This window comes from Tympanuchus pallidicinctus, unplaced genomic scaffold (assembly GCF_026119805.1).
Source record: "Tympanuchus pallidicinctus isolate F22 unplaced genomic scaffold, pur_lepc_1.0 scaffold2, whole genome shotgun sequence".
Lineage (NCBI taxonomy): Eukaryota > Metazoa > Chordata > Aves > Galliformes > Phasianidae > Tympanuchus > Tympanuchus pallidicinctus.
Window position 1 is genome coordinate 30237031 of NW_026294721.1, and position 27647 is coordinate 30264677.

A 27647-nucleotide genomic window follows, 5' to 3' on the forward strand; every position below is an offset into this window, starting at 1 on the left:
TTTCTTTTTCTTTTTTTTTTTTTTTTTACAAAAGTCTTAAATATAGTTTTTTATGTAAACACTGTGCACACACTGGGAGACTGATCCTGGCCTGTTGAAATCAATGGCAAATTTCCCATTACCTGCAGTAATGCAAGATCAAGCTCCAAGTTAGTACGGTACATACAAGTGTAAGTCATCGACTGAGCCATGGATTCAGGACACCAAAAGCTCAAGGTGCCTGTTTCAAAACCAGCTGCTTGAGGAATCAGATTCAGTGCTGAAAACCTTCCTGCACATGTTGGAGTTTTCTTGATGGAGAGGGTACTCACAACCTTCCAACGTTTCTGCTTTCCCTCTCCTTGCAGTGTACCGTCTGCCAGAGGGTAGGCTTTCATACTTGGTCACAGAATGCCTGTGAAGATACAATGTGGTGGTCTGGCATTAGCAAATGTATGCAAAACTGCGCCCTGTAGGTGAGGCTAGAGACAAATACTTCATGTACAATGTTACACTGCCACAATGTATGGGTATAATCCAACCATGTTTTAGCATCTGTAGACTAAGACACTTAACAGATTCTTAGGATTTCCTGGACATCCTCAAGTCTGTTAATTCCTCTCAGGCTTACCACCTTTTGGGTCAGAAAACACTGTATGGAAATCCGGCAGTAAATGTTATTGCCTCTAGGTCTTAGCAAATAGGGATTAGGAAGAGGTAGTAACCCAGGCTTCTCACATGGCAGAGCAGCTAGTACTTTTTGGCTACTGGAAGGCATCTTTCACCTTATCATCCGGTTGTTTAGATCTCAGGAAAGTTGATGCCATAACAAAATAATACAGCACACAACAGTTACGAGGTCTCAACACATGAAGCATCTTTACTGATGCTAATAAATAGCAGATCATAAATTCAAGCTGGTTTATGTCTATGCACTTGCTCTCTCACTAGTGGAAAAGAGAACTACTGCCAGCAGTGTTTCCGGTCACCATCACAACTGATCATACTCTAGGGACCAGTGTCCTTCATATCAATTAGCTGATTTGTTAAACCAAAGTAGAAAACTGGATACAAGTGCATATTCAGAGCAAGGTCAGTGATCTTCTCAAAAGTCTTCCTGAATCCCAGAGGTGAGGGACAGGGAAGAACAGGTTAATAAGAAGTTGGTGTGCATGAGAGTCTGCATTGCACCTGCTTATGTGAGGCTGAAATTTGCCCTCTGTTGTGTATCTCCCATGGCTGCAAACACCAAAAATTCCAGATTGAGCAGCTGGTTGGAAGGACACCTCATAGATCATATCTGTTAGTTCTTACCTGAAAGGAGAGCCAACTCTGTCCATCTGCATACAGACTAAGAAGGGGTACTGTGAAAACTGCACCGTGGAGATAAAGTCTAATGCTGTTTCGATTTCCAAAGTGGTTTCCATACCAGTTTTTAGAAAGAAGGAATCCACCTCAGCATTACCAGCTACAAACATGGCTATCCTGCAAATAAATTCAGGTATTGCAATTAATTCAAAATACATCATTAAGGAGAAATTGCAAACACTCTAGCATCCCTACACTAAATCTGCCCTCAGAGGAGCCTGTTTCAGGTAAATATATATAAACTTAGAAGAGATTGGTAGGAACTGGCATTTCCCAAGTGAAGGGGAAAATAGAACTACCAGTGTTCTCCATACGCATAACTGCTCTTTAATTTCATCTGAAAGGTCTTTTATATTTACATTTTTCTCACTGTAACTACCAGAGCTGAGGAGCATGAACTTCATAGAGCTACAGCACCCACTGGGGGGTATCTCACCGGTTCTTGACATTGGTTTTGGACTCCCTGTACCACAGGCTGAACTCCATCCCTCCTGAGATGTCAATGGCCAGGCCCCCTTGGAAGTCTGCGCTTGCTCTTGGTCCGGATTGCAGCTGGAACTCCTGGAGGTGTGAGGAAGCACAGGTATATCCCTGTTACTGGCTGCAGACCTTAGTGGTTTCCATCCTGCCTTCTGTACTACTGCCAGCAGGCTCTGCTGGGAGGCCAGATCACACAGAGCAAACTCCTCTCTGCAGCCCCAGCACTGATGCAATGTAGTGTGGCTTTTTCAGGACGCCCAAAGGTAGTATGAATTACAGCTTCAACAGCTAGTTGGCCAAGGCCATAAGTTAATGCACCTTATTTGCATTTAATGCATTTTCCATCAACCATCAAGTATGATCATATCTTCTTGAAACCTCTGTGACTGGATTGGAAACCTACCATGTGCAATCAGTTTTGAAGCAACTATAGCTCAGGGAGACAGCAGCTTACTACTTTCAAATTTTGACACACAGACAAGATTTGAAAATTCACTTTGCTTGGAAACCTAACTCACTTTATATAGTTGTTTTGCATCACTAAGAACTAGTGGATTAATTCACTGTTTTACAAGAGCCACTAATTCAGAAAAAGTTCATTCTGATCATGTCCCTCACATATAAGGACACTGCTTCCTCTCTGCCAGCTGGTTGTCTCTCATCCCAGATTTTGTGTGTCTGTAGCATTCCCATCACCTGAAGGCATTTGCAGGTGTGTGAATATCTAATTTCCTCCCTCTTTTTGATGTTCAGGCACCTTAAAACTCTCTCTCCTCCTTGCTACCTAGTAGCTTAGTGGTTCCAGCTAAAGCTTTCTCAAGGTTCAAGAAAGAAGCAGGCAGACACAGTCTGTCATCCAAACCCCTATAACAGGGAGTAGCAGCTGGTGAGGCCTTATTTGATATTGAAGTTTTCCTTCTGTAATCAAGGACTTTCAGAACTGTGGTAGTTGTCATAGTTACTTTTCTTTTTAGGATAAACAATCAGTCTCTTTGGAAGAACCAACTTAGTAGTCAGTTGCTGCTGAAGTGGGTTTGAGATTGAATACAGGAATGTAGTTGGCTGGCTGTTGCTTACAAATTAGTATGACCATGCTCACTGGAGACATTGCATGCTCTCATTTCTTACTTATGCACAGGTAAAAACCATGGCTTGGGAGTATTGTCCTTCCAAAAGCAAAGGCTGTTTTTCTGCATATTGGAAGTAGGGAAAGAATACTTTCTGAGTTAATTAAAAAATCCTTGTTAGTCTGTTTAGATATGGCAATAAGCACTGCTTTATTTTACTTCTCTTTTAATAAGGATTGGTCAGTAGTTGTTAATGAGTGAGGTAGGTAACATAATACATTCTGACAGAGATGCATATGCACAGCCAGAGGAGCAGATATTTAAAAATACATTGTCAAATTGCACCTAAGAATGTAAGAGTACAACTGGCTTGCAATGCTACACAGCTTGAGTCTTTAAAGGCATTAAATTCCCCAGACCTTCATCTAGAGTGAAATCAAGTTTGTCACTGAAACTAGCAATGAATCCAGGCAGCACTGTTCTTATGTTTTACTAGTTCATCTGTGTCCTAATTTAGAGGTCAGTGCTATCCTTTATCTCGTGTGCATACCCAGGCCAGGCTGATGGGAGGTGTAAGTCACAGGGACCTAGCTTTGTGTGTTGGTTACAGTGGAAAATGTCTGAAATATTGGAATTGGTAGTTAGTTGCTGTTTAAAATGCTGATATACTTTATTTCAGTAAAAAGTTTCTTTATATTTTGTACTGATAGCTCTACTGCACAGAGACTGCTGGAAAAGGCACCTCTTTGGGACCTGGCTATCTTCCACTGCAGTCTGGCTTTTGAATGGTTTCTCTGACCTATTAATAAAGTATTTAATTTCTCTGTGTCTTTGGCAAGTGTGTTGCATAGGAGAAATATTAACACTGCTAAACTTAATGCAGGTAACTTTGGAGTCTCAAATACAGTTTTATGAGAGTTGTTTATTTTATAGAGGCAATAATAGCTTTTGGACTGTTATTCTTAGCTGTCAGACTGTGCTGTGAGAGCTAGCAATGGTTGTAAAACACTGTCTAGAGTTATGTGAGAAAAGATGTTACAGACAGTGGGCAGGAGTGTAAAACCTTGGAAATCACCTCTCCATGAAGTGTGCCTACCGGGATTACTGCAGCTGTAAAGTTAAGGAGGAACTTATTTAATAGATTTTACAGCACTGTAAATATAAATCAGTTTTGGTCTTGCTGTGCAAAATGATCCTCACAGACATCAACAGGAAGGCAGCACTTTTTTAGTATTCAGAAGTAACTTTTCTCAAAAATCATGCTGCAATGTTGCAACAACAACAAAGTATTAAATAAGTTATTTTCGAACAATTCAATGTCTCTGTTTTTAAGCTCAAGTCTTGGCTTCCAAGCCATCCTTTTACTGCTTGGTTTCAACTGCACTGTCCTTTCCTTCTGTATGTTTTTTGGCCTGTGCTGAAATCAATGTTGTGGTATCACAGAGCAAGCCCTTTTCCACATGCCTACTTTTCATCTCTGATAGAAGATAAATCCACATTTGTCTTGGTTGCATATTGTTTATAGAGTTTGAGTTTGTAAAAAGGCTTGTATTCTGGTGAGGGTAAATGGAGGCAGTACTCAACTATCAAGAAGCTAGTTTTACTATGGCTCTCTTGCACTGTTTTTCCTCAGTTCCAGTATTATGTCATATACACTTCCAGCCTAACAGTGATTTCTGGTTCAGCTGTAGTCATGCTTAAAGGATTTGCTAGGTAGAAGCATTTCTAATGAAGCTTAACTGGGCTATATGTAACAGTCCAAACAGTTGATGTTGATGCTGTTCTGGAATGTCAATGTTAAACCGTTCTTAGAAAAACACATTATGTTTAAAGAGTTACTCAATCCAAAGCTGTGTCCAATGGTATTTTAAACAATTTTTGCCTTTGTGGGGCTAGAGGAAAGAACAAGTGCCTTTCTGGTTGTAAATGCTTGCTTTTAGTTGTGTCCACTGATTGAATCCTAAGAGACCTAGGCAGCAACCATGCTAGTGTCAACTGAAGGGAGAAAGAAGGGTGGGATCCTATCTAATCATGGTGCTGCCCAGAATTCCAGAGAGTCAGTGGCTGATCGAAAATGATACACTCTGATATTGCTAAAAATGGCACACAGTCCCAGCACTGATGTGCTCCAGACTTTTATGAGGTTCTCTGAAGATGAAGAGTGAACAATCTGCTAGCTGGCAGAGCTCTCAGGGTGTTCAGCCAGCTGATTCTGCCAGAGTATGTATGGAGCTTGATGCATGCAGAGCAGATGGAAAGATTTAGTTCTGTAAACACCATGCTCATATGATCATCTTTCTCATCTCTGCAGCCTGTTTGTTAAACAGGCCATGATAAAGATTTGACACATAGTCTGTGTGTGAGATTGCTATTGGAATGAGCTTTAGTTTGACAATTTTTGCGTTATCTGGGAAGCTCTCTAGACTTATGATACCCTTGTAAAGTGGCTGAGCTGGGCTCAGGATGAGGAAAGATGTTATGTGCAGAGCATGTTTATGTGTCACTTTGATTGGAGTGGATTTTCTCTTCATCTGCTTTTGGCATTTTCTTTTGCCAAGAATCAAAAGGGAACCAACAGCCATCTGCCAGGTAACAAGGTCATCTCTCTGCACTTTGGCATATAAGTTGTATTGCCAGTAATAGCCCCAAAGTCGAGCAGTTCTTTGAATACCCCAATCTGTGGAGTGAAGTTTGAAATGTTTCTTGAGCACAGTGTTACAGTTAAATCTACAAGTTCTAAGGTGACACTTGTTTGGAATGAGCAGAAATATCAAACCAAATTCTGGCACTGCACTTTAACATGTCTAGACGCTTCGTCCTCCAATAATATTAGATGTGGTTGGTTATATTTGTATACGAGTCTATATTTAAGTGTAAAAAGAACAGATCATTTGGGGTGACAAATATACAAAAACTCAGTAACACGCATTTTAATTCTTGTTTTAGCCTGGCTGTAAACATATGAAATCTGTACCTCGTAGCAATGTTCTTTGAAGGTGAGTTAGCTGGGAAAACTGGACTACCGGTGATTCATTAATTCATGACCTGACAGTTATTGCCTCATTGCACATAAGATCTTTGGACAATTTTTGAAGAGTAAAACTTAGAGTAAACAAGAAACTGCTGGAGAGGAGACAACAGCTGATAGGAATATGAGTTTTCTAATCTAGCATTTTCACAGCTGGATTTGGTTTTAGTCAGTGTCACTGTGTTTTCTAGAATGATATCTGTTCTCACCATTGTCCTAGATAGCTTTTTATGTAGGTTCATTCTTGCATTTCATATTTATAATTTTTCTATTTCTCCCATATAAGACAAGCCTACATAGCACTGATCAGATTTATTGACAATGGAACGGAAAAATAAGATGCTCTATGTGAAAGACAGAACATTTTTTTTTTTAAAGAGACAGAAAAAGAAGCAAAAACATGCTATTAGTACCTGTGAGTAGTCTGTCAGGAGGATAAGTCCTTTCACGACGCTAATGGGATCTCCAGTTGCTGAGAGCATTTTAGACATTAAATCACCATAGCCTTGGAAAAATGTAACTGGCCTGAGTTGGATATCAAACAAAATGGCTGACATGCCAGCAAAGGAGTCCAGGTTTTCCTCGCCTTCATCAGGAGTTGCAGCTATTATGGTCTCTAGACCTTGAGCTTCAATCACCACCTAAGAAGTAACAGTGGTGCAGAATCAATGAAAGCACTCTGCCTAATGCAGGCTAATAACAACCATGCATGTTTTCTTAATATCTATAAGCCTAACTCTAATTTCTTTATTTGTAGTCTAAAAATTATGAGGTTATGACTTATGAGAACAAGGTGTAGCAACTAGAATAATGGAAAATAAAATAATCTCACTGCCCACAAGTGCAATCTTAATTTCCTTTCAATCACATTTTCCTTTATATATGTACATGACCATTTTCCACACACATGTCATATACACAAAAATTTTGGGTGCAATTTTTGTCCTGTAGAGATGTAGGAGGATTATAATATTGAAGGCACTTTCCAACATTTATAAAATGCCCAAATGGAGATATCTCACTTGATATCTCACTTATCTCTTTGATTCAAAGGGACTTATTGTCTGCTGCAATTTTTTTCCCTTTAGTGGACGGTTATCTGGTCACTGCAGCAAACTTTATAGTCTTAAGTGTTAACTGAATTAATTAAGGAGTTCTAAGAATAAGCCCACATATGGGCTTATTTTTTTTGAGAACAGTGTGGCTGTTACCTGTCCAGCATGAAGCTGAGCGTTTCTGTCAAAAACGTGGATGTTCAAGTTGCTTCTTCTTAAAATGCCAGAGCCTGAGTAGAGGATGTCTAGGCTGTACGTGGATGATATATCAGGACCACCTTAATGAAAAAAGAAAGAAGCTACCTGTGACTAAACTAGTGGATTAATCAGATGTTTGGGAATAAAAGCAGGGTTATGAGACAGTTTCCTGGTTACATACGTGTAATATAGCCAGAGTAAGCAGAGGAAGATCCTGACTTGGAGAAGCGCTCATAGTTATGAGCACGCATGTCCTTCAGAACTTTCCGAACTGTTTTGCTGTAGTATTTTGAAACAAACAAACAAACAAGAACATAGACACAAAAAATGATATGATAATTCTAACAATATACTACTCTTCTTTAGAAACATAAAATCTAAGAAAGCATCTTTCCTACTGGGAAATTCACTCTCTCGTTTTCCCATGAAAGGAAATTAAACTTATGCCTCTAAGTCTCTCCTAACTCAGAGCTTCTTCTCCAATTCGAGCTACTCTTGCAGTCATAGACAGAAAGACAAGCAAATGAAGGTCTTGCTTGAAAATTAATATTGTTGAGCAGAAGAGATATTTTGATTATTTTCTTTCTACTACTTTGATGTTTGTATCTTTTCTTGTTCGTTGGTTCTAAAAGCAAGAATCCCACCAAATGGACAGAACTAAAATCAATAGGAGAAGTTTCCTACAGCAATGCAAGTTAGATGCATAATTCCAATTTGTACCTCTGAAAATGGAACTAGCTGTTAAATTAATGTCATTGAAATGCACACGTTTATTCTGAAACTTCCATTCTAAACGTGGCACAGACGTCAATTCTTTTATTCTGCCTTTAAATTTTAAAGGAGTAACTAATAAGAACCTGTGTTTTTCACGTGTCTGCAAAGATGTAAGAAATAAATGTATTTATTTAAACAGAATTTAATGTACCTTGAAGGCTTTTCAAGCTGAAGTATATCTTGGATTATGGAGAGCATGTACTTGTTCATTTCCAGAGGCAGTTCTCCTATGGAGAGCAGGATGTTTTTCACTTCCATGTAGGATGGGTTACTGTTCAAGATGACAGCAGCTGCAGTGGTTCGCACTGTCTTTTCATAGACTTTACGATTCTGGTGGTATATCCTATTCATTGTTTTCCTCACCTGGGGAGGAAGTAGATTGTTCAGTCAGTGCTCTACTCACATAGATGACTGAGCAAAGTAAAGCTTAGAATCTCATTTAGAATATCTTCTTAAGCTTTGTTTATAGCTAAGGCTAATATATTAGGATATATTTTCAGCTCTCCATTCTTCACGGCCCTTTTGGAATGCATGAGACATGTTCAGCTCAGTGACCAAATGGAGAAGTGGATATTATCTGCTATGCTCTCTCAGCTGAATTCAAATACAGTCTTCTACACTAAGACAGCGGGACTGTAAATAAATGGGAGTAATAAGATCAAAATGCTATGTCAGTAATAAGATCCAGAGAAAGATGTACTTGACTGTTAAGGAAAGATGTATTAAAATAAAAAAAAAATCCTGCAATGTTCACTTTCTTGTTTGCACTTGTGGTGGACCTACATCCCTGACAAGTTTATGAGTCATCTTTGTTACATGGAGAGCCATGTGGCCTCTGATACGTGCAGTGCCAGGGCAGCACCCTCACAATTCCAGCAGTTATGAAATGGACTGCAGGGTAACGCAGCAAAAGCAGGACTGCTGCTATTTTGAATTGTCTTTCTCACCATTGTGGGCTGCAGCTATTTCACTCTTTTCACAGATCATCTATTCTCCTGGGTAATGTGAAAGCAAAAGAGCATGTTCCTATCTGTCTCTAAGGTCTTCTGTATGTCACAGAGGAGGCAGAGGCAGCTCCCTTGCAAAGGAAGCTCCAATTTGCCCTGCAGATTTCCTCCCACCTTTATTGGTTGCATCTGACTCTGCAACCAAAGGCTAGTAGCACTGGTAGGCTGCAAACTGGGGTTTAGCAAACAAAAATGCACAAAGTTTTCTGGCTAGAAATGAAGCACGTGTAATAATTTCCCAGCGAAGAGAAACACATTTGGGGTCATCTGTAAGAGTGAAACTGACAAATGTCTTCTGTTAATTATACTTTCATTAATGCAGTCTCTTGCACTTCTTTTCTTGGGCAGTATATTTCCTTACCTCGTTGGTGAGAAAAGAAGGATCGTATCTCTGTAAGGTGGTAACAGCAGCATTGCTGATGTGCCCTTCTTCTGACTCTGCGTACTTCAGAAGCAGTGGAATTGCTTCGGGAAGGAGTGCGTTCTTCAGTGCCAACAGGTACATCCTCACATTCTCATCTTTCTTAGGCTTTTCCAACCTACCTAGAATCAACTTTTTGGCTTCTACAACAGCCTAAAGAAGATAAACAGCGTGTTTAAGTGGTTGTCATAACTCCAGCTCGTTCCCCCTGAAAAACAGGAGCAGCAGAGCTGACAGGCTAGGCAGAGAGTAAAAGTTTTGTTAAACAAGGGAAAATTGGGAATAATCCACAGGAATTGGAAGATATTAAAGTAAAAAGCTGGCAAAACAGATGGTTAAAAAAATTACTCTGTTTCTTAAACTCCAAAATTTATGGGCTTATTTTAAAACAGGGAGGAATATGCTGCACATGTCCCTCATGCTCTCCCAGTAACATTGGCAGGGTCTGTTCATGGGTGCTGCAGACCAGAATTCAGCAAACAGCAAATATTTACCGGAAGCTTGCAGCCTTCTCTGTCACACAGCTTTCGGATGAGTGCTCCCATGACAATGACAACAGTTTCTCTGATTTCTTCATTCGCAATATCACCCTTGAACTTTGACTGTTAGGCAAAAGCAACACTGTTAGTCCACTGTCGAAGTGTGAACCACGTGACACAGGCTGACTGTGGGCATTAGTGCAATTCAGAGGCAGTGATCACTAACGTCCTGGGCTCAGGCGAAGTAGAGCACTGGGCTGTCATTACATATAATAACCGAGTGCCCTTTTTCCCTTCAGCTGTTTTTTTTGGTGTCTCAAATAGCAGAATTCACTTTGAGGCCTTGTTTTGCTTTGATTTTTAGAAAAGGAATGTTAAACGGTGGCAAGATTTGTTAAGGCTTTTCATTTCTTATTGTTCTGCTAACACTCAGAACAATATTTGTTTTCCAAGTAGTAGATGCTGGCAATATTTTACAAAGTAAATAGACTTTTTGTCTTGATTTTACAAACTGTATGTGTTTCCAGGATATATGTTCCTGGTACACTTCGAGGAAACCCTGGAAGGGGTAATGAGGAAAACTGGAAGCAGTCCTTCTTCCTTCCCTTCCCCCTTTGACAGGGATGAGGCTCAAAAGTAATAACTTCATTGTATTTGTTTCGACACTGGACTTACAGTTAAAGTTCTCAGGAGCATTTCACTGGGGTGAGAAGCAAATCCACAGGCATATAGGAATCGCTCCTGCAGGATGGAAGTGCTTGCATCCTTAAAGTCAAGAAACTCCAGTATGGCTTCCAGTGATGCTGGCGTCTGAGCAGAGGTTACGGCATCCACTATCTGTGGACTACAAAGATGTGGAAATTAACATATCATTATAATGACCTAGAAAAGACTGAAAGGACTTTGCTGCATACAGAAATAAGTTAATATGCTGACAGATCTGTTCATTCCAGGTAAGATACAGAATTTGTTGCAAAATTATGTCCCATGTCAAAATAGCAGATAGACTCCACAAAGTACTCATATCCATGGATTAAAATATTTGAACTTATGCAAATACAGGATAAGGTTAGGTGTTTTATTTCAACTGAAATGATTGGCAACTTAAGAAGAACAAGCTTCTATACAACCTTCTGTGCTTCCTGAGTAACTCACAGGTTTATTATTTCTGTTGTAAACTGCTATAATTTGCTTGAAAGATGCTGAATGCACAGTGGTACTCAGAAATGATTTTCAGCTCCCAAGTTTAGATGCACATGCTGGTCACACATAAACTCCAATCTAAGGACAATATCCAGGCATGAACCACCCCCTTCTCTGGTGTATTTGCAGGTGAAGGCAACCAATGGGAAAGCCAAGAACAAATTAGAGAGTGTTTCAGAACTAGCAACAGGGATGAGAAACTGAAGGCTAAGCTACAAAGCATGTTTCCTTGTGTTGTAGTTATACTCTTAGTGACCAAATAATGTGCTGCAAATAGCACAGATTTAAAACAAGCAAACAAAAAAACCTTATTTTCCTGCAGATGGTACCGAATATTGTTTTTGTATTCTTAGGAAATTCCTAGAACTGAACACTTGTTTGCATGCAACTTGCTCTTCTGCAGCTTTAAGTAACTTAAACACTTTGAAAGCTTATTCACAATGACTTACAGCAGTTCTTTATTTTCAGTTTTAATAATCTGAAGTATCTCCTCTTTTGTAGCTTTTCTGGTGTTCTGAATGAAGGATAAAAAACTTCTTGCTGCTTCAGCTTTGGAAAGTTTTTCAGGATGCATGTGTTCTTTGATGCTTTTCCAGTGTTCAGAAAGCTGCAAAATAATTCATATTTTGTCAAATCTCAGCGCAATCGGGTTTGGAACAAAATGTGATTATTTAGACTGTCATTGGAATAAGCTGATTTTTTTTCCTTTGTAAATTTACTGCACTTTCCTATATGTATGATGTTTGTCTTTTGTTACCGTTTTCTTTTAAGCCAGCTTTTTTAAAGTAGGAGGTGGACAATCATCATTTTATAAGCTAATCATATTTTGTTACAACACAGTAATTTCTGAAGTGGTTTGTGTGGAACAGGAGCAAATGTCCCATAAGTAATTTCAATTTCTTATTCACAAAACTGCATAAGATATGAAATGATTTGTGGTAAGTGTACAAAATGGTAGGAAAGAAGGTATTAGAATAAGTATCTGCTTCTTCATATGTTGTTGCTTTATTTATTCCTCCTGCTACATAGAATCATAGAATCCATAGACTTGGAAGGGATCTGTATAGCTCATATAGTCCAACTCTCCTGCAAAGAACAGGGACATCCACTGCTCATCAGGTTGCTCAGAGCCTGATCCACCCTGACCTTCAATGTCTCCAGGGACAGGGCTTCTACCACACTTCTGGGCAACCTGTTCCACTGCCTCACCATCCTCACTGTAAAAGACTTTTTCCTTATATCCAACCCAAATCTCCCCTCTTTTATTTTGAAACTGTTTCCTCTTGTTCTATCACCACAGACCATGCTAAAGAGTCTGTCCCCTTCTTTCTTGGAGCTTTCTTTTAGGTACTAAGAGGCCACTATCAGGTCATCTTGAAGCCTGCTCTTCTCCAGGCTGAACAGCTCCAGCTCTCTGAGCCTGTCTTGTAGGAAAGGTGTTTTGTCCCTTGGATCGTTTCTGTGGCCCTCTGTATGTGTTCCAGCATGTTCATGTCTATTCTATACTGAGGACTCCACATCTGGATGCAGTACTCCAGATGAGACCTCACCAGCGCAGAGAAGAGGGGTAGGATAACCTCCCTCAACCTGCTGGCCACACTTCTTTTGAAGTCACACCAGGCTACGGTTGGCTTTCTGAGCTGCAAGGGCACACTGCTGGCTTATGTCCATCTTACCATCCACCAATACCCTCAAGTCCTTTTTGGCAGGGCTGTGCTCAATCCTTTCATTCCCCAACTTGTATTGATAGTGGGTGTTGCCTTGGCCCAAGTGCAGACGTTGCACTTAGATTTGTTGAACCTCATGTTCTCCTGGGCCCACTGCTCAATCCTGTCTAGGTCCCTCTGGATGGCACCCTGACCCTCGGGTGTGTCAACTGCTCCGCGCAGCTTGGTGTCACCTGCAAACTTGCTGAGAGTGCACTCAATCCCACTGTTGATGTGGTATTTATGAAGTCACTGGAGTCAGTGAACTTCATCCAGACATTGAGATATTTTCCACCACTCTCTGGACTCAATCCTGCAGGCAGTTCTTTGTCCATCAAACAGTCCACCTATCAAATTCATATTTTTCAGATTTGGAAAGAAGGATATTGTGGGGTACCGCGTGAAGGGCCTTACTGAAGTCCAGATAGATGACATCAGTGGCTCTTCCATTGTCCACTGATGCAGTGACACCATCAAATAGAAGTCCACTAGATTGGTCAAGCAGGACTTGCTCTTGGTGGAGCCATGCTGGTTCTTCCATATCATCTCCCTGCCTTCTATGTGCCTTAGCATAGCTTCCAGGAGGATCTGCTCAATGACCTTTCCTGGCAAGACGTGAGACTGACAGATTAGTAGTTCTCAGGGTCATCCTTTTTATCCTTCTTAAAAATAGATGTGATGTTGTCTTTTTTCCAGTCCAGGAACTTCACCTGATTGCCATGACTTTTCAAATATCATTGAGAGTGTCTTGGTGAGCAAACCTGATCTTTGCTCACAGAATGAGGGACGTTGCTTCTCCAGTCCCCTCCTTCCAAACCAATCACTCAAGGGCTGTGTGATGAGCAGTTATCAGAGAAGGCTGAGGCAAAAAAGGTGTTGAGTACTTTAGCTTTCTCCTTGTCTGTTGTCACCAGTTACGTTTCTGACTTGCATGAGCCAACATGATGCCAAAACACCTGTATCTGTCCTTCCAGCTGCACTCCCATAAGAAATTGGTGCAGGTATTCTGACCTTTCCTCTCTCACTTGCCTGTGCGTCTGTTATCTCAAATTATCGAGAACGTTCCTTGGTGAAAACTCAGCTGTTCTCTGTAGGAGTGTTTACTGCAGTTTTCCTGAGTGGGAAATAACATTAGCACCCATGTGACCTTCTCTAAAATACTTCCCCTCTTCATGGGTTTTGTATTAGGCAATAACACTTGAACCCACCATCAAACAGGAGTATCATTCAGCAGTACAGAGTACAACTGCCATCAACTGTAACAAACAATAATTAGGCAACAGTGATTGAGACATGAGATATTTCCTGGAGATTAATAACCAGCTGGGAGGAGATCGTGTTCTGAGGCACAGATGGGTCTGTTAACCTCAACTGGTGATTAGTGCTTAGCACCAAGGTCAGTGTGGCTATTATAAGCTGAAATTGGATAAACATATGGGGCACTTTCTCTTCTCCCTCTTGAAGTTGCACCATCACCCAGCAAAATTTCTCTATCTTCATTAATCCTGTATTTTTTTTCTGTGCAGAGCTCAGTTCTTTTGGCTGCTCTTAGTTGATTTAGTCCTTAGCTCAGGAACACATGACAGGAGACCAAGTCTTTTAGGGATTCTCTAACCACTCAACTGCTACAAGGAGCAGCTGCCTTTTCCTGAAGTGACCATGACTTTAAAAAACAGCATCCACAGCTGAATTTAACAAGGGACTTTGTTTTTCTGTTGTCAAGCTGTTTGGATTGAATAAGCCAGAGATTCAGGCTCAGATGCACACATCATGTGCATACATCTACCAAAGCTCAGACAGGAATTGGATTCTCTCTGGTCAAATCACAGCAGCTCTGGGCACTATGGGAAAATTCAAGCCAAGCAGAGATGCCATAAATTGAGAAAGACTTGATTTTGACTGCCAGTGTCTTACCAGCTTGTGCAAAAGTTCCCTCAGATTAGTTGGAGCCAACCATTGAGACCATATGCTACATCACAGCTACGTGGGTTATTAGCAGCAACCCTGCAGTGCTGCATCTACACTCATTAGCCTGCCTTCTCCAGGATGTGCTCCCTCCTGCAGTGTGCTGTGAAATGCATCTGGAGCTGACTGTAAGCAATCAGGATGTGGTATGGCATGGGTATGGCATAGAGATGGACATAATGATCAACTGGGTTGGTATTCAGACCTTCATCACAAATTGCCAGCAAATCTTCTTCCTTCTACTAAAAACAATGTCAAGTAGACAAGGGAACACTCCGAATGCAAATGTTGCTTCTTTACATTAAGTACTTGAGCGGTGAGAAGCAGCTTCTCATGTCAACTACTGCATGGCTTATCCTGTGGGCCTAAGCACGCCCAGCCCCAAGCCAAATTTTTCAAAGGTTGTCAACACAACACAGAACAAAAATAATCTCCAACGCAGAAGGGGCAAGCACCTGTTTCTTGTAGGAACCATGAGCATAAAGAAATTTTTAGGAGCCGTGAACTCTTCTGAAAAGAGCATGCTTTATGATGATGTCTACGTTTAAATCTAGGTCTAAACTTAAATGGAGATGTTGGTATTGATCTCACAGAAGTTGGTGCTGCCACCTGTGCAATGGGGATAGTAATGGCTATTTTACTAAATTCATATAACTAGAGACAAGACTTGTTACGATTTGAAAATGGCAATGAAAACATAAATCTGCAGGACATGTCATGTCAACATGGCATTAATGTATACCATGATATATAAGTACCAAATGTTATGTTGCTGCTTTGGATACAGCGTTCTGTTTATAGACCCCATCTTTTCATAGCAGTTACTGTAAAACACAGTGAGAAAGCAAGACTTAATTCTCATCGTGCCATTAGGTTTATAGCTCAGTCCTCAGGCAGTGGTCTGGAATTATACCCTCTGTTTATTATCTCGGTCTGGAAATTATCTCTATAATCATTATGACAAACAGAGTTCCAAGTGACAAATTGGACAGCACAAACCCTGATGGGCAGAATCTGGGGAAGAGCACCTGTCCCTGCTCTGTTTAAGACCCCGTGATGTTCCCATCTCAGAACTGCTTCAGCACGCATGCAGCATCATTTACTATTTCATTTTCATTGATCTATTTTTTAATCTTCTCTACGACTCTGCTAGCTTTAGACAAGATAAATTCTTGCAGTGCAATTTTAGTCACAAATAGCTAGTTCCAATATAGTAAGGTTTTTGCTCTCACAAGGAATCGAGGATCAACATTATATGCGCTGAATAGAAGCCTTATCTTGCATATCAAAAATTGACAGTCTTTAATTCGGTACTCCTATTCACTTCTAAACTCATTCCACAATGATAATAGCATCAAAACCATTTGCTAACCATCACTGAAGCAAGTCATGTTAGTGCTTATGATTAATATTTTATGTATTTCAGTAAAACAAAAGATGATGCATTAAAAGTAGGTTCTTGAAGTACAAAGCTTTCTGTAGATTTAAATGTTTAGGTATGAAAAAATTGAGAGTTTAGTTTGGTTGCTTTTTTGTTAGCTTTTTTTTTTCATGCTGATAGAGATGAGAAGAGTATTGAACTTGCCAAGAATACTAAAGCCCTAGTATATTTTTAAATATAAAAAATATTTATAAAGCACCTGTAAATTCTTTTAAATAAAAGACTTACTTTAGGGTCAAGCAGTTAAAATAGGCAGATTTATTCCCTGCCTAAGGAATGATTGGCTACCTTCAATTTCTAGGAGCAGAGAATTATCTATAAACACTGGTCTTCCATCTTTGTAGTCATTTCCCACTCCATTAACCCATTTAAGAGGAAAAAAGTTTCTGCCAGCTCAAGTTTGGCAAAGATAAAATAGAACAGAAGAGTGTTGCATATCCTAGTAGTCTGAGAAACACTGCACTTAATCTTTGAAAGATAGCAAAAAGGCTGATATTTTTAGAGGTAGTTATTGAAATACCCTCACGTGGTGGAGCACCATTGCATCACTACAGTGCTCCCTGCACTGGGTACCTCTTCTAGTGGACTACTTGGACAGAAACTTCTCTTTCCTTCTTGTTCTGCTCAACTAACCACCTTGACATCCTACAAGTTCGTATTTACTTACTGAAGGATGTTTCTTGGATTCAGATTTGACTGTCTCTGCTACCAGTGGCAAGGAAACGTAACTGGAGTCCAAAGTCTTGATAACACCAGCAACATGCTTCCCAGCAATCAGTCCAGGGCCAGCTTCTACTGATTGCAGTTCCAGTCTCTGCCTGTGCATCCATACATTGAAAACACCATTAGAACTTAAACATTTTGAAGAAACGCAGAAATCTTGTGTAGAGGAAATGAACAAACAGAAGTCTTCACAGACCAAAAATACAGGACACGAGTTTTCAGACTCACTTTAAAATGATCAAGTCGTGTAAAGTCTATGGCTTTTTTAAGGTAACAGAAATATCTAATACTGGTAGGATTCCTGGTAAAGGAATGTGCCATAAAATACCTGAACAACAAACTTTCTGAAGCATGGATCTATAGTTTCTGGTAAACCATACAGATTAATACACATTACTGAAACATTTCATATATTTGTTCACAACAAGATCTGAAAAGAGGGGGTTTGAATGTTTTTGGGTTTTTTTCTTTGTTTGTTTTTTAATAGCATAATGCTAAGGAGGTATCTGAGTAATTTCTCTTATATGACTAGCTCCAAACTTTCAGTGTTTTAGAATCTGGAATCAGACATGGATCTAGCTTTCTCTACTGCTTCCTTTCTATGCAGACTTATTTTCCTATCCTTATGAACTTTCACATAATAGAAATGAAGATCCACCTGGAGTATTTCTTAGCAGTAAGAGGATGCAGGAACAGAACTCCCACAGAAGTAATGTGTTTTTAAAAGTGTTTTGGCCAGTTTCACTGGTTTAATTCATTTCTTATGGGTGCCATTATTTGTTATCTGCAGTATGGGAGAGCCTTTAATCAGTTGGACTAGGTACCGTAAGAAGACAAAAGAGATCTAAATTCTACCCAGAGAGTTCAGAGCCTTAGATCTTAAAGCTGTGAGACAAACATATGTAACCTGACTTGAACCATAAATCCTATCACCACCAATGACAGTCAAATTTCCCAACTTACTTTGAAACTATTTTGGCACCTGTTTTTCGTCGGGAATTCAGAAGGAAAACGTAATTCTCTTCCGCCTTAATGGATTTAATGAAACTGTCTTCCAGCACATAAATTGTGGCAGATGTGGCTTTTGTGTTGACATCTAAAATCTGAAAGTTATTAAAAAATAAACCAGAAGGAAGGCTGGTAAATAAACAGCAGACTAGAAGAAGTTCTCACAGTTCCAAATGACAGCAAAGTACATGATGGAATATAGCAAGATGAACTAGGTGCACATGGGTTGATGACATCTCAAGCTAATACTGCAAATAAGGAACTCCCAGGTTTTCACAAATTCCCTCTGCCACAAGCCACTCATTTTGTCACCATGTGTTTCAAATTCAATATGAGAAAGAAAAAGGGTGGAGGGCAGGAAGCTGTGAAACAGGCTGTGGCTGGGAAAATGCCCAGCAATACCTTTAGCTGAAAATACATGTCAAAAAAGATCAGAAGCCTTCCTAGGAAAATCACTTATCAATGAGATTGCCATGTTCACATCCGGGGAGCACAATTGGTAGCTTTGTTTGATGTGTTTGTAAACTATTAGAAGTCTTCATGGCAAGTGTGAAAAACAGGAATTCTGTCACTGTGTTAAGCTAGTTTATAAACAGAGCATATGCTACTTCTAGATTTTTCTGAGCTGAGGAGGGTTAGCTTCTGACACACAGAATGCCAATGCCTTCAGCACGTGTTCAGCTTGTACTCAGTAGTAACCTCTGCAGAAAGGCAATCACTGATCATTAAGGCCACAGCAGGGCTTCAGGCACCTTGGCAGCACATCTACATTACAGCTGGAATTACTCCCACACACACACAGCAGGAGTCCACTCAGGAGCCAGGATTTGGGGCAGCATTGATTGTGTAAGCTGAATGCTATGATGTAGCAGCTGTGAAAAGGATTACAGTTATCACTGTTTGTCCAAAAATCATGTGAACGTGTTTGCTGGACTCAATACCAACTGAGCCAAGAATCACTTTCCTTTCTAAGTGTGGGTATTACATATGAAACTTGTTCCCAAGTGTACCCCAAATGTATATGTAGAATTCGTTTTCAGTAATGCCAAGAAAGACCTTTTGAAAATACGGGTAATAGCTAATAAGGATATATTTAAAATAGGCAGAACAGATTTTATCTTATTAAAGAAATTGTACCTGGTTATGGCTGGTAAACCCTGTTTTTTCTATTTCACAGGAGTCCAGAGCTTTTATTTTAGTCACTTGATTTTGCTGCACTTGGTAAGTAACATTGCATTTCCCAGATATGTCCACCTTGGAGAAAAAAAAAAAAAAAAGGAAAAAAAAGAGTTAGATTAGGAGAATTTCCTGAATTTATTCTCCTTCCAAAAATGAACAATTTTCTACACTGTTGGCATCTCATACACGAGATGCTGTGCTGTTTGGGTCTGAGCTTATGTCTCAGTTTTGAATGTAAATAAAGACTGTTTTTTTTTGTTTTTCTTTGTATCGTTGTTTGTAACTACCCGTATTGAATAGACAGGTGTGCTTTCCATTAGATGGCTATGAAGAAAAGTGTTAGTTTAAACAGTAAGTTAGGAAAAAAAACTGGCAGCTGACATTGTACTCATGAATTTGAGTTAAATTTCAACTTTGTCCATATTGAGAAATGCAAAATTTGTCTATGTAGCGCAGGTTGAATGGTTGTGGCTAAACCACTGCAAACTTTGTATGGATACTTGGTTCCACTTAAAATCAACTTCTCCATTGAATTGAACTCAGGAATCCATTGACTGTTTAAGTTGTTTTCCGTCCACATTCTACTAAATTGAGAAGCATACTTAAAATCAAAAGGATTTAATCAATTCTTTAAGCTACTTGCAGTGACTTTGCTTGCATCACCAGATTGTCTTTTCATCTCCAACCTCAAAAACAGTCAAAGGGCTGGTTTCTGCCACACTTCATCCCTCCTGAAGCCAGTTGGAGCCTCAGCACTGCTTTTTGGATCAGAATGGGCTCTGTCTGTTTCCCTAATGATTATCTTGCCAGATATAGCACCGTACCTCACGAACACTTCCAGAGTGCAACTGCAGCTGGAAAAGGCTAGCCAGGCCTCTCTTAAGATTTTGAGTAAAACCAGGTTCATTTTCATATGAGTAGAAGTTTTGGACCTGTAGGAATAAAAAACAAGTATGTAACAAATGCAGTTAAATGAGAAATAAAACGTTCAAACCCTTTCCATTTAAAGAAACAACATCTTCACTTCTTCCATTTGGGAAGCTGAATTTGGGCCTGTTGTTGTGATGAAGCAGAGGTTACAGAACCTGGTAATAAGAGTACAAAGATTTTTTAAGCCTTCAGCTGTACCTACATACAGGTTCAGTGCTGTGAACATCTTTCTGGCCATTTAAGTGAAAAATTGGAATTATTGTGGAAAATGCTATATAGTTTTAAAAGTTACTCATTTTTCTTCATTAAGCTCAGATAATCCCTCCGCACCTGCATACAGTATCTGCTGCACTTTAATCACAGGCTGCAGAAGAACAGAATGAATCATAGATAAATCATAGAATCACTTAAATGACGTGTCAAACACATCACAACCTTTGATCCTCAGGGATCAACTGTTGTGCTTGACCCTCCCCTTTGGCAACAAAAGACTTTGCACCTCCACTTTGCATTCAAGGTACTTTAAAAGTGCACTTTTTCAGGAACTGTAAGTCAAGTCAGCATGTTATCTCAGGGCAACCCTGGAAAGTGAAATCACTGTGCCAGGGATGAAAGTATCACAGTGCAGAAAAATCACTAAAAGAGTGTACAGTCCCTATTATTGAGAAAAATCCCATGTTTTTAATACTGTATCTCAGTTTTAGCAAATAACTGCTTCTCCCCATATATTTGCAATGCTCTGAGAGCAGATGTACTGTAACTGTGCTCTTTGGACACCTCAGCCCTCCAGCAGGGATGTGTATAGTTGGGAGCCAGTGCTTTCCTGTTTATTTTTCTGCTGTGTAAAACTGATGACAAGGCTGATTCTGAAAGTTACTTAGACTTGATAGCAGCTGCAATGCAGCAGGCTGAGCTAGTAGCCAGAATATGTACTCAGTGAACTATTTACAGCAAGAGGTAAAGATCCTGTTGGGATAGAGTGTCACAGCCCTCACTGTGCTTCACAAAAGCAAATGGGAGCATCAAGCCTTCCTGCTTTCTCACTGCCCCTCTACCAACGTCCCACTGACTCAGGCTGCGGAGGGGAGAGCAGGACTGTTGACTTAACGCTCCAGGCCACAAGCAACAGGAGAGTGGAGGAGCATAGAGAGCTGGCAAGAGGAGCTGTTGCTCAAACATTGAATCTCACTGCCCAGAGTGCAAGGAGACAAGGGAATGGTTCCCCAGGAAAAAAAAAGTGGAGATGGTTTACATGATTCTCCTTCTGGACCAGGCTGGAATGCTGAGAATTGCAATTTAAATTGGGCACTCCTGCAAGGAGAGTCTGCTTCAGTGCTCTTCCAGGGCAGGCTGTAAAGCCCAGGCATCAGCTGAAGCGCACTTGCACACACTCTTTTCCTTTATTTTCAGAGTGGGTTTCCTAGCAGAGAGACACGAGTGGTTGTAGTTCTTTCAGAATCGAGCTCACGAATTTGGGAACATTGAAATTGCAGGTGACAATGAAGTCAGTAAGCAAACAGAGAGTGGGTAAAGCAGTCAGGCTAAGATATCTGTTAAAGGTTTAAAGAAATTAACACCACTCCTCATAGACTTGGTACTACCTCCCTCTTTGCATGATGTATTACCATTTCTGTCTTCAGGACTTGGATAAAATCCTGGCCTCAGAGAAGTCAATAACAAAAAACCTGCACAGCAACTGTGCATATATCTGTATATTACCCACATATCCGTGGCCAAAATACCATTTACTTACATACATACAGTGTTCTCAATGCACAAGAGGCTTAGGCTTTAAGGGCCTCTTCTGCAGGTGAACTACAGTATGTTTCAAATGATTCTACTTTGTACAGAAGGATAGGGCACGGTAGCATGTCACGAACACTGAGAGGACAGTGAGTCATTACATTCTGCAAGTCTGTAACAAAAGCTTTGCCCCAGATGTCTTCAGCGTTTGCATATGAACTTTGAAAGACAAGGTCTTACTTTTCCACGGGCTAACTCAAGCACCATGGGCCTCTGTAGAGCTTCCAGATATTTTTTCCCGATGATTTTCTCCGTGCTTTTTCCTTTGAAGATGTTTTTATCAGAGGGACGTTCATTCACATTTTCTACTTGGACATTTCTTATCTAGCAAAGTAAAAGCAGAGAAAATTCATGTTGAGAACAGACTAGTATTGGCCTAGGGTAGGCTGAATAAGTGAATTGCTTCAAACCTAAACACCAAAACCGGTCTATAATTGCAAATGTAATGATTCGTAGCTAGATCTGAAGATTTCAGCGTATTGCCCCTCACATGGGTGCTTGTACAAAAGCTGTTTGAAGTTACAGAAACTGTTTGAAGCAATTTCAGAACATAGGAGAAGTTTGTGAAGTTTCTGAAGTTCTGGCTTTGGAAGCTAGACACATTCTTGTGAAGTCTTACTCTACAAGAAACAGCTAAATGCAGAAGTTTAGTTGATGAGAACACGGGAGAATAAAAGATTTAGCTCATCTTCTGCAAACAAGTTCTCCAAGATCAGATTAACAATTAGATAAAGGCAGGAAAGGTTAGGCATGTTCTAAGTTATGTAATGGCATTGATTACCATAACTTTGATCAACTGGTCATCATCATTTTCAGGATTTCTCCATAAGATGTTGACATCTACACCAGCAGACAACCGGTAGCCTGCACTTTTCTGCAGGGATGCTTTAGCCCGATCAACATAGACTTCAGCAGTGTAAGCAAATTTATATAATCTATCATTACTTAAGCTTGGTCCAGTAGTGTGCCCTGTTTGAAAAGGAAAACAAAATTGTTTTAGAAATGGCTGGTACATAATGACATCTGAATTCCGTTTAATAAACATCCTTACAATAATTTAAAATGCAATTATCAACAAAAGACTATGGGGGATTTTGATCCCCTTGCTTAGAGATCGTCCCACCAGAACAGTTGTTTCTTTTTTTTTTTTTTTAATTGACACTAATTTTATGTATACAAGGTAAGAATATTCAAAAAATCCTTTGGTTTAGCTTTACACTTATATAGGTAAAAGAGAATCAGGCTCTTTACTTTGGCTATGTTATCATAAGCAATGAATGCAAAATTACTTGTAAATCAAAATGTCTTAATTACTCGTGCAATTTGTGTGTTTACAATTTGAAATGTACTGAAATCACTTGTTGGAGTCAATAGAAATTGCTCTCCACACCCCTAGCACATTTAATGGGAATCTTTCAGTTGACAGGTTTGCCCAGGGATGATAATAATGTAAAGAAGACAAGGGAAAAATATATTGTTTAGATACAGTAGTTAATACCTTTTTCTTTTAAATAAATTTTTATGCCTGTGGCTGTGATTCTGTAGTTAACTGATGTATTTTAAGGGATATAAAAAGCCAAAATCCAGCATAAATGCAAGTTGTATACCTAATGTGCACCTGCATTAGCAACAAATTGGAGAAGCTGTTCCCCAGGGATTCAGTTTCAGTGCTGTTAGTGTAAATGAAATCTGCAGCAAGCAAAAGTCTTATTTTTCTTTTCTTTTGTAAAATTATTTATAGTGTCCTGTGTCCACATCTTTTCTTATCTTATTTTCTCTTCTCTCATGCACAGCTCTGTGAGGAACGTGTAGCACTACAACATTAGCCTCGAGGCTTAGGCATTGAGACTGTGTCCCAAGAATATGGCTAAGGAAAATCAATTTCTTCTTCAACACCCTTCAAAAATTGTGCTAAGGTATATCATAAGGTATATCATATATAAGGTATATCAGATACTCTTTTTCACCATTTTCAGGGGCTTCTGCCTCTGCTGTGGATGGCTACAAAGGTCTCTTCCACACAGGACAAACTGATGAACTCAGTTTGTAGAGGGAAGGGAATGAAATAGAAGCTGGCTGTACACAAAGTGCCGTTACATCTGCAAAGCAAATACACATGCAGTGACCTTAGGTGTTATCTGTAAATATCACAGAACTAGCCTCTTGCACCCACATGCTGCACCGCTGAAACCAGCAAGAATTTCTTTATGGTGTTCAGTAGGTACCAAGAAGAAACAAAAGCTTTGCAACACAATTAATCAAAGAAGAGCTAAGCGTTATCCTCAGGGAGCTGCATCTGAGTCTTAGGACAAGCACAGAAAAAAAAAAAAAAAAAAAAAAAAAAAAAGAAGAAGAAAAATTCACCACAGCACCTTGCTCAAATTGTCAAGTGTGCTGTAAATAATCAGTGTGTTCAAAGTCCCTTGCAGAGAATAAGCAGGCTATCTTGATTTGTGTCATGATCCTCAGTGTTTTATCTGGCTCTGCTAAGTAAGTTTCAAATCACTGTGTCAGTAAAAAGGAAAACCAAAATATCTTCTTATTCCACTGTCAGATTTTAAGTCCCTGGCACGTAGACAGTATGGATCCAACATTCTGCAGTGCTCAGTCCAAAAAGCATTTTTTCCATAGTTTTGCCCACTTCTATGCCCCATTCCCACTGACCTCACAGCAGTATGTCAAGGTTAGCTTTGACCTAAACTGCCTGAGGATTTATGACAGCCAGAGATGTGGCACAGTAAGTTTGGCAATCCAAAGGGAAACAGCCTGTTTGCATGTTTAACCTCAAAGCTACGGCTACTGATTTTGCTGGGAGGCTAAAGCATTAAGGTTAGCATGAATCCCTGTTGCATTTTTGGGGGGTCTGCTTAAAGAGAAAAAGATGTATAGAAACCTTCCTTCAGAATGCTGTGCCATTTCCTAGTCTTCTCCCTTCACCCTTTGCCCACTCCTATCACCTCTGAAACCACGTTGCCTTTGGGAGCAGAGGTATGTGCAGGGGATGGCAGCTCAGGAATAGCCCTGCTTCCTTGCAGCAGCTCTGAGCAGGCTGCTTCCTGCTTTGACATGTCCTTTGCAGGCAGCAGAAATGGCAATGCTGGTGATATAGTACTGACTGAGGTTGACAAGCACAACCTGCTAGGTGCTTTTAAAGGCAGAGGATGACACAGTCTTATCTAAGCATAAAGGGTGGGGGAGAAGCATGTCCAAGAAAATTGATCCGGGTGCTGAGAGACATAAGTCTAATTGGTTATGGTGGGTGTTTACGCTTTTCTCCCTCTCATTTTTCAATTAAAGGTAACTTTCACATATCCTTTTGCTTCTAAACAGTTCACCCCATTGATCCTTTTTTCATTTTGATTCAGTTCTTCTTTCTTCCTCTCTTTCAGCAGTTGCTTGTCCCTATTTATAAATACGCTGTTCCCTCCTGAAGAAAAGAGCTGAGCAAAGGATACCGGTAGGCAGTTTCTTGCAAGCTGCACAGAAAAGTGACAGAAAGCTGTAGCGATATTCCTTCTTAAATAGTACCAGTGTTTTTCTGGGAGCTAGAGCAATACTAGGTTCTGAAAGCTCCCACCCTTCCATATGCAGACAGTGCTCGAGGACCCTGGGCAGAAGGTGCATTCAGTTGCAAGACCAGTTTCACTGATGAAAAAGCATGAGACGGTGTGGATCGTGGCAGTATTGAAGGCAACCCCGAGGAGTCAGCAGTTATCCTGGTGGAAATGTGGAAGCCAGAAGAGACAACTGGGCAGAGTGGTCATTTTGAGAGGCAAAGAGTAAAATTGTGCCCGAGGGACAGAGATGCATTGTCACTGCCCAGAACCGGCATTTAAAAATAGCATTACTAAATACTCATGCTATCTTTCATGAGAAAAACACTGGTTCCATTTAAGAAGGTATATTGCTACAGCTTTCTGATGTAAACCTTAACAAAACAAACATCCATATTGCCTTCAGAGGCTTTTCCCCTTTCTATTAAAGCAGGACTGTGATCCTTGCAGCCCTTACAGCCATTTGCATTTCTGCTGATGGCAAATATCTCACTGCTGGAGGAGGGAGGAGGAGCGGACATAAAGGCTGCATTCTGCCACACTGTCTTGGGGGTCAGAAGTGCATGCTTTCAAGGTGGAGTGCATAACACATAGTTTGACTAGTAACGTTAAGTGTCTGTCATTAAGGATAACATGCCAATTCTATAATTAAATCATGATACTGTATAATACAGAAGGTTACACTGCATGAGTAGAGACAGCTGTCAAGTCCTGTGCCGTTTATTAATACATACGGCATGCACAGCATGTGTGTCTCTAACTATTAGCTGGCTCTACCTTCATAAATTATATTTGCCACTGTTTCTGATATTGGATAGCTTCAAAAGCAAATGCCATCCATTTACTTGAAAACTGGAACTGGAACTGCAGTAGGAAAGTTTCATGTGTGCTGATCTAGCTGATTTCAAAGAATATTCCTTTAGTGTTTCTAAAAGGTCAGTGCACAGAAAGGCAAAAACACTCTATCCTAATCTGAGCACTATCACAGAGGCATTAAGTGGCCTTCAGGCCAGTAGTTCAGCTCTTATTTTCTCTGCACAAGAGACAGACGAGAACTTGCAGTACTGAATGGAGGGCAAACTAGTGAACAAATGCTTGCTCCCTGGACTGGGAATGCAAAGTGACAAGCAGAACTTCATATTGATAAGTGTTGGTTAGTTGATGTTACAAGAAGCTGGGAAGAGCAGGCAACAGAAGTGTGGCCCATCAGTACCAAGCCATTAATGTCACTTGACAGTGTAGTGAGAGTTTTCTACTGCAAGAGGAACCACCTGCAAACTTCTTTGCTTTATAATTCCTGTCATAAAAGGGTATGGAGGCAGGCAGGAAGGTTGCTGCTCTATGCTTTCCCAGACACGGTGCCTGATAGGATTACTTCTCCCACCTTTTTAACAGTTTAACTTGCAGCTAAGTGCTCCCCTCCTTCTCTCCTCTCCCTGTGGAGGACATTCTCATTCAATTGAAAGAACAGATGTTGGCTAATGCTGTAAGATTGCTGCTCCTGTAAGATTAATGTCAGATTGTCCACAAACGGCCACCAAAAGGCCCTTTTCCTCTTTCAATACACTGGTGCTACTAGAGCAGACAGTCTCCAGTTTTCATGTCCTTGACCTTTATGCAGGACACCTGAGTAAAGCCCTGCTCCATGGGCCCATGCAAACACCCAGGTTTCCGTGACTTATTGCAGACCAAGCTCCCAATGAAATTAATGGGATGCTTGCTACTGACTTCAGTGGTAGCTGAGTCAACTGCTTAGAAGATGAAACCTGGACAGCTCAGAGCAGTTCCTGGCTCTGCTCCACTGGAGCACTTCTGTGTGTCTAACTTAACAGTCCCCCTCCGGCCGGTGCCCCACAGCGCGTCTCGACTAAGCAAGGTCAAGATCCGCAGTTTCCTGGCTTGCACCACTGCCCGTGAGCACCTGAAGACATCACCTCTTGCCTCCCTTGTGCTGACATGAACGTCACCAGCGCCTAAAAACCTTTGTAATTAACAAAGGTGTTTGGCAGTACTCAAGTACAGCGGAGTAAAGATGTTCACGCATCTGTAGAAAGACAGTTACGCCTTGGCTGACCTACCTTTAACAGAGGCTGAATATGTGGAAATGATGCAAAGGAACAGCACGGTGAGAACAATCATGCTGGACTGCCCCGAGCTCCTGACTGCAGCATGAAGTGCGAAAGCCTCCAAGAAGGAAGAGAGCCTCCAAGAAGCGACCTGCTGACAATGGAGCAGCGCTTGCAGAGGGAGCTGCCGCACCAGCCAGTGTGTTTATCTAG

At 40.4% G+C, this 27647-nt stretch overlaps 1 protein-coding gene across 1 annotated transcript; it reads right to left on the reverse strand.

Moving 5' to 3' along the window:
* On the reverse strand, positions 1–27647 carry MTTP (microsomal triglyceride transfer protein). The gene is made up of 18 exons (XM_052681808.1): positions 27447–27647; positions 22596–22783; positions 21995–22138; positions 19906–20013; positions 19040–19156; positions 17858–17997; positions 16839–16989; positions 11509–11666; positions 10532–10700; positions 9872–9979; positions 9318–9530; positions 8101–8312; positions 7357–7454; positions 7134–7255; positions 6336–6563; positions 1784–1908; positions 1294–1464; positions 1–394 (listed from the first exon to the last, which is right to left on the reverse strand). Exons 1-18 carry the CDS (start codon positions 27505–27507, stop codon positions 226–228), a joined length of 2682 nt encoding a protein of 893 aa, XP_052537768.1. The 5' UTR covers positions 27508–27647; the 3' UTR covers positions 1–225.

What these genes read in the sequence shown, in the direction of transcription:
- MTTP (XM_052681808.1), bottom strand. Translation starts at nt 27,507, where the DNA reads ATGATTGTTCTCACCGTGCTGTTCCTTTGCATCATTTCCACATATTCA. An exon ending in TTGAGTTAGCCCGTGGAAAA is followed by an intron (nt 20,014 to 21,994) that starts GTAAGACCTTGT and finishes TTATTCCTACAG; the next exon opens with GTCCAAAACTTCTACTCATA. An exon ending in CTTCTTTTCTCACCAACGAG is followed by an intron (nt 8,313 to 9,317) that starts GTAAGGAAATAT and finishes CTTCCTCCCCAG; the next exon opens with GTGAGGAAAACAATGAATAG.